We start from the raw sequence: 10,800 nt of genomic DNA, 5'->3' as shown, positions 1-10,800 counted from the left end.
TATATTTTCTCAGCCATTATTCTCCTGCGAGATGCAGTGTAGAGGCAAACTGAGAGATTCTGTAATTCACTTACTGCAGTGCAATGGTAAGTGACTCCCCGTGTTCTCTCTGCGGGGGTGTTGTCTTAAAAGTGTGTGTTCATGTGTGTATGTGAGCATGCTCTTGTGCATTTATATAGAGGGGGCACTAAGGGTCAACCCTTTGCCCACTCCAGAGACAGGAAATGGCTCCAATATGGGCTTGAGTGTGGCCTCCTTTAAGACTCTGGGGAGTGATTTCAGCTTTTTGTCAGGACCAGGACTGCAGGATCAGTGAGAAAATGTAGTAAGTGAAAAATGCAGATGTTTTGTCCAGACCATTTGAAACCACAGATCTCTGGTAGGCTTCACAGGGACACAGAGGTTTATTAATAGTGTCAGTGGGGCAGCAGATGATGAGCTGATATGTCAAGAAAGATTTATGTCAAGTTCAATATTTACATTTCTAAAATATTGTGAGTTTTCAATGGATAGATGAATAACTTCTGCTTATTTCGATGCTATTTATAAACATTGGAATAATTGGAATCTGCTGGAGTCAATCAGTATTTATTGTTTTAGTCTAATTAGGCCAGCATTGCAGTGTTAAATCTTTCTATACAGTTTTACATCTGCGCACAGACAGATGGAGATTTATTAGACTTTTTCCAGACCTAATGCTTACGCATCTTGTCATCTTGGACTGTGTGCAAATATGCTACCTAGATGGTCAGAGTGTCGGGCGACTGTCTGGGTTGTGATGATAGCAGCGATGGTTGTTTACACAGAGCATATTTCCAGCCGTCTGGGGATTAATCTCACCAAGGAATTTTTACGGCCACACTTACGGACTCCTAGAAGACAGTGTTTGTTACTTGTGATGTATTGTGAACAAAGCAGAGATTATTTAATCAGCCCATGTGATGCCAGCAGTGAGTTTATATGTCAATCAAATGCATCACATTCAAGGAGGACATATTAATGTCTTTGCTCACCAGTGGTCAAATGTAACGAAGTGGATTTCAGTAAAAATGTGACGCATTATACTTGAGTATTTCCATTTAATGCTAGTTTAGGCTCCACTACGATTCAGAGGGAAATACTGCAGTTTTTACTCTGCCACATTAATTTTACAGCGACAGTTATGAGTTACTTCACATATAAAGATCTTACACACAAAACATGAGAGTACGCAACAGCACATTAAATTAGCTCAGTATTAACAATCCAGTGATGGTCTAAAATTACAGGGGCCATTATTTCTGGTTTTTTTTGTTACTTTCAGTACCTTTTACAAATACTTTTACTTAAGTAACAACAACTTTTAACAGAGTAATTTCATAGTTATTGCTGCTAACGGATCTGAATAATACCTCCTGTAGCCCACTCCTAAACAAGATGTTTCGCATTTTTAGGATAGTTAGCCATCTTAAATTCATTAAAGCACCCTCTGATTTTATTTTTTTAAAAACTAAAAATCCTAAATATTACTATTACAGCCACTTCTGATCCAGTTGATGGACCAAACACAAAGGCTGAAATTGTATGGGCCGTTTTGTAGTGACGTTATCTTAAGCATATTAGCCAGGTTAGCGGGAAGGCTAACAAAGCAAAAGCATCATGGTATGAAGTCGCTAGCTCTCAGCCCAAGAAAAAACTGAATACAGTACAACAGGCCTGTATGACCTGTACTTTATATACAGTATATCACATTCTGAACACAAAAAGAAAAACAAAGCCTCATCTTACTTTGAACAGAAATCCACAAAGCAGGATTAGCGGATTAGCTGCCGCTCTTTGCTGAGCCCTGCTGCCAACATTGGTCTTATACACTTTCCACTATCAATTAAGCATCAATTAACTCAAGCCTTTTATTTCCACTGCACAGTGGAAATAAATTAATCAATAATGTTCATCTAATCTAAACTATCATAACCTAATAATCACTATTGCTAATAATGGTAACTCCTCTCATCTTTTTCAGCCTTGGCAGAACTTTAATCCCGTTTAATCAACTTTATTTAATCTTTATTTATTTAATCTTTATTATCTTCCTCACAGGTGGCGGAGGAGCTGCTTTGGAAATCATCCGGAAACCCTTCCGAGCATGGGAATTTCTTTGGTCTGTACATTTGGGGAAATCATAGCAATAAATGGAGTAGTCAAATTCCCCAATGCACATTACTGTCTTCTTGTCTGTGAATGTTTCACATCTGGGGGCTGAGCGCCTGGTACCTGACACAACTGACCATACAAGGACTGCTACGTCTCCCAAGCCAAGTGGGGGATTCCTCCTCGCTGACAGACTCAATGCAGGCTCGACGCTCACAGCAGCAACACTCAAAAACATCTTTGAAAGCAGAGTCATGTGCATCATAGAGACACAGTGTTGTGAAACACAAATATCATTGATGAAATTATCGTTATTATGTAAGCCCTACACAGTTACAATTCCCTGCTGAAGGAGGCGTCCTGGGTGGGTGTGTATGAAAACTGAGAGTAATCATATGTTTTATATTTGCTTATCTACAGCATTAAACTCTACTGTATTAGTGTTATCAAAGTTTGAAAATTTCACGTGTGTCAGGACATAGCATTTGGTGAAATAATAATAAAGCAATTGTTTTGTCATTGTTTTGACAGAGGTTAATTAAAGGATCAGTGTGCAAAATTTGGGGGGGGGGGGGTCTGTTGGCAGAAATGGAACCTAGGCATAGATAAGTATGCATAAGTATGTTTTCATTATTGAAAAATCACCTGAAAGTAACATCAGTGTTTTTGCTACCTTAGAATGACCTCTTTTATTTCTATGGAGGGAACAGGTCTTCTTCCAGAGAGTCCCTCATGTTGCACCGCTATGTTTCTACAGAAGCACAAAACTACATTATACTTCTTTTTAGAACCTTTTAACTAGATCATTCACTTCTACTACAGGTTATTGGACCTTGAATCCCCCTCCTGTCACATTATTGTTCTGCCTGGTATATACTGCGTTTTTTCACTGTGCTGTGGCACTGTATTTAAAAAAAAAATACCAATGAGTGTAACTATTGATTTTGGAGCTGAACCTCAAGCAAACAATACAAAAAATTGTATGTTGTAATAACGATATTACTAATACTGTCTTTCTTCCTTTGGGTGGACATTTTGATAGCAAAAAAGCAGAGGTGTACCTAATAACATAATGGCAAGGGCTCATGCTGTTACACCTTTTTTTGCAATAAGAAAACAAAAAGACCTTTTCGAACCACTGACAATGCAGACCTGCATAGATTTTGGCCCGAGCTTGCAACCTTCTCCTTTCTGCCCTTCCCTCATAACAAATCCTGCTCAATACCACAAAGCAACTTGCACAACATGAGAAACTTGAGAGGAGGAGATGGAGGACATTTGGGAGTTTATTTGCTCCATCATCATCAACAAATGGACCTCTGCCAAAGACGAAGTGGTCCCATAATAACTGACATACAGCAGCTAAGGGGAGGAAGAATACCAGCGGACCATCAGTGACCTATTTTCTACACGCAGACTGCCACCTTGTGTTGACACACTGTATTGCATGATGTATTTAGTGGCATGTTTAAATAATACAAGCTGTTCGTGCTATATACGTTTTAGATTTTTCTGGATATGAAGCTGATATATAAATTCTAATATATTTTATATACTATATTATATTATGTTAATAAACTGGCCATTTGCCTACTTTTCACACTATGGGGGCTTCAATTCAATTCAAGAGTCTTTATTGTCCTTGAGCATGTCAATGAAATTTTCATTGCAACCCCCATGTTAGGAACAGATAGTAAGAAATATAAGAAGATTAGAAAGAATAAAATTAAGATAACTACAATAAAATAAAATAAACCAACATGCAATAAAAATATTCGTAAAAGCAGGCTAGCTTTCAACATTGTTTTATCAGCTAATCATGTACATAAAATCACTGTAAATATGTGTTACATCAAATTCCTAAAACAATACAAATTGGAGGTAGGGGCCCTCTTACCACTCAAGAACTTTTCAGCAGGGTAGTTTCACAGACAGCGACAGCTCACTCTTTTATTGTAGCCTATCAGTAACATTGTAGATACATTCAAATAAAAGTCCTACACCCAAACCTTCAGGCTACTGGAATACTTTAGTGTCATTGTTCTGCCTCACAGTTCAGATTTTTAAACTCAACTATGCCTACAAACTGCGTTGAGTTCCAAAACAACAAACCTCTTGGAAAGGACAATGTGAAAAGAAATATTAATTCCATTAATTTATTGTAAAACACAGTGGTTGGAGCTTTTGCTCGACAAATATGTTAAATTATCAGATTGCACTACTGTAGTGAACAGTATAATAGTATGTAATAAGAGTATATGCAGTATTTCCGATGACACTTGAAGGCAGCAGCCGAGATGTGTTCGCTGTTGCTTCAGAGTTCCGCGTCAGATCACGTTCTACGTCACTGCCACCATGTTGGATCAGGAAGTGGGCAGAGTCGGAGCAGGAATCCCGAGCCGAGCTTAGCGTCAACGGCCGTCTCTATTCGATCGGCCAATCGCTTCACCGTTTTCACCTTTAACTTTCAGGTTGTATGCTGCGTGGCTTTCTGGCTGGTCGAGGTAAGCGCTCTTCGTCGGATCTCATCGTTTCGCAGCACCAGCTATGGCCTCTCTCACGCAGAGAAACTCGGGCCTCGTCCAGCGGAGGACCGAGGCCATTCGCAGCGCCGCCGCCGACAAGGAGAAGGAGTCCGGTGGCGAGGAGGACGAGGCGCGCCGCGGGGAGGAGGACGACGACGACAAGGGGGACTCGAAGGAAACAAGGCTCACACTGATGGAGGAAGTGTTGCTCTTGGGCCTCAAGGATCGAGAGGTGTGGGCTGTTTTTAATCCGTCAACTAAGCTTATTCGTTCAACGCTCGTCACTAACGTTGCTAACGTTAACACAATGTTTACGTTGCGCCACCAACCGTGTTGGCAAACGTCAACAAACTTCGTTATTCAAATAGCTCTTGTTTGCTAGATTTGTTTGACCGCAGCACAGTTAGCAGTTTACGGGACAAATTAATCTGGTTAGCTTGTTGTTAACACATTTAAATTAACCATGACATAAAGGCGCAGTGCCAATGTTTAACTAGTAATTATTGAATCGCTGCACTTTGATGTTAACCGAATGAAAGCAATAATAAACGTGGATTGAACCCCTACGTGGAGTTAGCTGTCGTGGCTCAACGTCGAGTTACCTGGGCAGTTTTCTTGACAACTTGCCAAAAGCGACGTGACTCCCTTTCAACCTGGAAGTAAGGCTACGTTACCGCAAGGTTTTAGTTTTAACCTCTTTTATTTGCTGATCGAAAAAGAACAACAAGAAGAAAACGGGTGTTTATTCCTACCAAGAAGTCGACTAACTTAACAACCTTGGCTGATTTTTTTTTTCTCGTGCTCTAAGGGTTACACGTCTTTCTGGAACGACTGTATTTCTTCCGGTCTCCGCGGGTGCATGCTGGTCGAACTTGCCCTCAGAGGGAGGCTCCAGCTGGAGGCCTGCGGTGTCAGGAGAAAAGGCCTGCTCTCAAGGAAGGTGAGAATTATGCTGATGTGTTCAGGTGTCGAGGGGAAAAAGAAGCCCCGTCCTGTGTTCAGTCAGCCCTGTCAAAATCTTCTAATGTGCAGAACGCTTGACACCCTTCAGTCTCTTTTGTGCTAGCAGACGGATGCATTTCTTCTGTAGGGATCCGAAGTGTTATTCCTGCCAAGAAATTCATCCCTTTACGGAGCACGCTGCTACGTTTTGCATCAGAGTGTGTGTTGTGAGTCCTGTTCACACAGGATGTGATCCCAGGTTGAAGTGACACACACGTCAGCAGTCATCCTAGTTCAAATATGTTTCCTTTTTGTTTGCCAAGGTGATCTGCAAGTCAGATGCCCCGACAGGAGATGTGCTACTGGATGAGGCCTTGAAGCACATAAAAGAAACCCAGCCTCCAGAGACTGTCCAGAGCTGGATAGAGCTGCTGAGTGGTGAGATAAGCTCTCCACAGTTTGCTAACCAAACCCTGTACTTATCTTCTCATTGTTTCATCCGTTGGAGATGCGGGCGACATATCTTTGTTTTGATTGCTTGTGCTGTTTTTGCTCTTGTGTATTATCTATGCTTTGATTAGATTCTTACAAACACTTTATGGTCCATCAAGTTCACAAAGAAATATTTGTTGGAGCTATCAAAGTTTGTGGCTAACAACATTAAAACAAATCCAACGATCAGAAGCTGCAGCACTTTTTAAATTGCTCAATGTCAGCTGAGCAGATCTTTGTCACCATGAGCTACTTCAGCCATTTAAAGTGTTGAAATGACATTGACTTTTTGTCAGTGTGTGTGTTTCATGTCCTGAAATGGGTCTCATGTTGTCCTTCAGGAGAGACCTGGAATCCCCTGAAGCTGCACTACCAGCTCAGAAACGTTAGAGAGCGTCTGGCGAAAAACCTGGTAGAGAAAGGTGTCCTCACCACAGAGAAACAGAACTTCCTGCTGTTTGACATGACCACACATCCGCTCACCAACAGCACCATTAAACAGGTAAGGTGGAGGAGGGGGCGGTGTTCAGCGACTTCTTGTTGGGTCATCAAGTTGATTGAACTTCACAGGTCATGAGATTAAAATGGCTCAGATCAGTGTCGTTGGAGTCTCCTGGCCGAGAAATAAAAACTTTATGAGACACTCAGCCTGCAAGCATGGCCACTCGGCTTTTATCAGTGAGGGTAAAAGTCCATCTCGGCGTAATTGTCTGCAAGTTTGACCTGCGTGTGCACAGTAACATCCTAAAATATAAAACCCAGCTGATATTAAAGTGCATGTTTTGTCTGCTTCAGCACACATATCTGCTATGTAAATCACACATCCTGTCCTCTCTGTTGAGAAAAATTCTGAACCCAGAAGGGGGAAATTTATATTCTGTATTTTTCGGTTTCATGATAGAACCTCATATCTTTGCATTAACCTGCCAGAAAGCCATTAGCTCTCCATCTGCATATTTGTTTTCACACAGCCAATCAGAAGAATTGATTTTAAACTGTGTCTGCAGTAAGCAGTAGTGTCGCAGTTGTAACATACAGCGGGCAGACAGTCACACTAACGTGTGAACAGCAAGCAATTTTAGCTTTTCTGCTAATGTTTTTTTTCTTATGTAGGGTTGGGGTTAGGTTACAAACGTGGCCATCTGTCCTGCAATTAGGCCTGTCCCGATCATGAGATTTTAGTGACCAATTTATTGTCATACAAATAATTGTGATTTATTGTATTTTCTGTTCATTTTATGCCACTGTGAAGTAAAAAAAATATGGTCACATATTAGCTTAAACAAAAGAACCTGACCAGCAGTGCTATGTGCTAAGATATTGAATTGGTGACACTAATCTTGGGTGTCCACCGTGAAACTGTGGTGATTGTACAGATCTTTTGTGCTGCTGGGTTGAACATGTCTATGTGAAACATCCAGGTTTTGCGATTTGTGGGGTCTTTGCAGCAACATCCATATTAGAAGCATTGTATTCCACCACAACCTCATTGGTTCTGCTGATGTTGAGCTTCAGGTGATTGTTGCTGCACCATGTGATGAAGCGCTCTATCAGTCCTCTGGAGAAACAGTCTCTAAGTGAAGACAGCATGTTTCTAACTGGAAACTACTCTCTTAAATTATGAGTCAATATAGTGATAACTTCCTCTTTGCCAAAACATACACCTACTGGTGTTGATTTAGTGAATTTCCTTTAAAGTATTCTTTATATATATTCTGTGAGTCAGGACAGATCCACTCAGGAGCTCTTAAAACACAGCAGATGAAGGAGGCAAAGATGACATCATTAAAAACGCACCAGTCAAACCTCAAACTCTGGAATATCATTTGGAAATAAAGATAGACTGCAGCATCATTTCAATCAAAATTCAACTTCAATCCTTTTTTATTCGTTGCTTCCTCAATTACTGTTAATGCTTGATGAAAATTGTGGGTTGGGGACACAACTGATTTCGGCTTTTGAATGCACACAATGATGCGCATGTGATGCATATAAAGGCTAAAAAACACACGTGTGAATGTTCTTGCCTGCAGCGCCTCGTCAAGAAGGTCCAGGAGTCCGTTTTGGAGAAGTGGGTCAACGATCCCCACCGCATGGACAAGCGGGTTCTGGCCCTGATCCTTCTGGCCCACTCATCCGACGTTCTTGAGAATGCCTTCGCCCCACTCCAAGACGACCAGTACGACCTGGGCATGAAGAGAGTCCACACTCTGCTAGAGCTGGAGCCGGAGAAAGAGAGCACAAAGCCCAACGCCAATGAACTCATGTGGGCTGTTGTGGCTGCGTTTACTAAATGAAAACACCTGATTGGTTGGACTGGAGGATCTGGCTATGGTCTGTGTTATTTAATTGGTTGAAGGACTTCACTTAATGAGACGGACTTCACTTAATAAGACAATCTATTTTGGTTGGGGAGCCTGTTTGTACATCTATTCCGGATGACATTTCGGTGGTAGTCCATATTAACCCAGTGCAATCTGATTGGTGGTGGGCCTCACCAAGTAACATTTGGTTGGTTGGAACAGTCTCTTAATGAGAAATGACTGGCTGCTTTCACACAGTGAGGGAAATGATCGGCCACTGCTAGGCTGGACATGCTTGTAAACATCGACACTACGAACAGACGGCCTCTGTTAATGTTAGATGACATCAAAGAACAAAGCAGGTGGCAGCAGTAGTCCTGGTGAATATGAAGATTTTTGACTGGGGCCAAGTTTCCCTCTACGCTAAGGAAACATCATCTCTCTGTTACTACAAGATCCCGCCAGAATCAAGTCCTGGTCTCATCGCCATACTCTCCCACACGCTTATGCAAGGATAAAGGATAGCAAATCACACCGCTATCGATGCTCTTTGCACTCATGCAGGTTTCCTGCTTCTACTTGTTCATTCCCACTTGTGTTGGGAGCACACAGTTAGTGGTACTGGTAGAATAGACTACCTGAATGTTTTGCCGGTTCACCCTGTCTCCTCATTCTCTTTTCTCCTTTCTTCCTCATTGCATTTTGAGGAGGAAAGAGAGAACACACACACTTGAGTTCAGTTGATGCATCATTAAGAGTGAGCCTGGTAGTGTGGCCCTCATAGTCTCTGACCTAAATGAAGAATTAAACCTTGAGTCTAGCAAAACTCTTTATCTTATTAGTTTGCTGTTTTTGCATTGGGTTCATTCTGTGTTCATAGAATGAGACTAGTCTTCCATTTCTATTTATGTTGCTAATCGATGCTTGGAGTAGCCTGCCATTTATCAACTATTTTGCACAGTCAGTAGCGCTGTAGGAAGGATCCTATTTATAGGTTTTTCTTGGGTTGAGTAACACATTTGTAAAGAATCTTAGCAACCATGGTTAAAAAACAAAAGATCTCACTTATTTTGTCTATAGCTATTAATCTTTATGAATACTAAAAAAATCATTCCTCTGGACATATAAAAACGGTTCTGCTCATATTTTTAAGTGTGAGTTGAGATGGACAGATGCAGAAAAAACAAATAGTGATCAAATCTGTGCTGATTTGAATCGCTATGAACAGCCTGCACAGGATTTACAGTGTATGTCGTTAGCAGTTTGTTTTCACGAACGGGCTAGAAAATGTTCGATTCACCCAAATAAAATAAAACGTTTTTCCGCTCAGCACTAGTCATGTTTAGCACCATGTCGCAGAGACATCTGATTCTGTGTAAATGCAGTGAGGGTAAATGGAACTTCCCTTAAGATGATCATCAGCAGTACAAAAAAAAAATCAGTAACCTAAAAATTTTCCCTTGGACTTTACGCTGTTAACGGTTGTTCTGTGGATTCATAAATACAAACAGAGGTAAGTGAGACAGTGTATTTTGCAAATTGGGTGAACCGACCCTTTAAGTTTCCACGTTGCAATATCATAAGTGTCTCAGTCTGTTTGTCATGTCATAATTAGATGTTATTTCTATCTGGTTGGTTGTTACGGCCATGTTGTATTGTTTGATACATGCAGATGACGGGAGGGTTACTTGGGCCCCAGATGAATCCTTGTTAAAGACTGAAACCGTTCAACAACATGCAGTCCACTGAACAAAAAAAACTATATCTAGACATGCTTTACTGAAGGTCTGGGAAAACTTGGTTCAGTATAAAGTCATGATGATAAACATAATTCTGGTCTGATGAGTGTGATCTATATGTATGAAGTTGCATCACCTATTGTTTCATGGTATATTTCTGTCTTTTTTTTTTTCTTACCTACAAAAATACCAATTTGTATGAAGAAGTGTTGGAATCCGTTTACAGCCAAGAGACCATGCATGCTATTGGTGGAGGGCCGGGGTGCTTGTGGATGTAGCTACAGAGAAAAGGCTTGTATGTAATTATTAGTCGTTTTATGTGTACGATCCAATGGAATTCAATGAAAGGGATCTTCTCTCCTATCCTGTATAATTCTGTATGCTTTTGTATTACCACACAAAATAAAGTAAGGATCCTTTAAGTGCCTGAATTTAGCACTGTTTTGCTGTTGTTTTTTTAATTCCATAAATTACATATATATGTGGGAATTATTTAATTAACAGAAAACTATTTTGTTCATTGATTTAGTCTATATGAGTAATGTATCAAGCAAAAAGTGCTGTAAACCGAATGTGTTTGCCTTTCGGACTGTTAGTCAGACAAAGCAAACAATGTGAGGAAGGTACCTTTGGCTCTGAGAAGTTATGATCAGAGGAAAACTTTGACAT

At 40.7% G+C, this 10,800-nt stretch overlaps 1 protein-coding gene across 1 annotated transcript; it reads left to right on the top strand.

Moving 5' to 3' along the window:
* Positions 1 to 4,480: 4,480 nt before the first annotated feature.
* Positions 4,481 to 10,562, top strand: LOC121623543 (Golgi phosphoprotein 3-like). The gene is made up of 5 exons (XM_041960854.1): positions 4,481 to 4,887; positions 5,464 to 5,595; positions 5,921 to 6,035; positions 6,431 to 6,591; positions 8,123 to 10,562. Exons 1-5 carry the CDS (start codon positions 4,678 to 4,680, stop codon positions 8,384 to 8,386), a joined length of 882 nt encoding a protein of 293 aa, XP_041816788.1. The 5' UTR covers positions 4,481 to 4,677; the 3' UTR covers positions 8,387 to 10,562.
* The last annotated feature ends 238 nt before the right edge of the window (positions 10,563 to 10,800 follow it).

The sequence above is a fragment of the Chelmon rostratus genome, chromosome 19 (genome assembly GCF_017976325.1).
Source record: "Chelmon rostratus isolate fCheRos1 chromosome 19, fCheRos1.pri, whole genome shotgun sequence".
NCBI classification, from domain to species: Eukaryota; Metazoa; Chordata; class Actinopteri; order Chaetodontiformes; family Chaetodontidae; genus Chelmon; species Chelmon rostratus.
This window is presented reverse-complemented; position numbering and strand designations above follow the sequence as displayed.

Excerpts from the sequence above, each read along its gene's own strand:
- LOC121623543 (XM_041960854.1), top strand. The coding sequence starts at position 4,678 with ATGGCCTCTCTCACGCAGAGAAACTCGGGCCTCGTCCAGCGGAGGACC. Across the intron at positions 5,596-5,920 it reads AAGGCCTGCTCTCAAGGAAG|GTGATCTGCAAGTCAGATGC; the intron begins GTGAGAATTATG and ends TTGTTTGCCAAG. Across the intron at positions 6,592-8,122 it reads CCAACAGCACCATTAAACAG|CGCCTCGTCAAGAAGGTCCA; the intron begins GTAAGGTGGAGG and ends TCTTGCCTGCAG.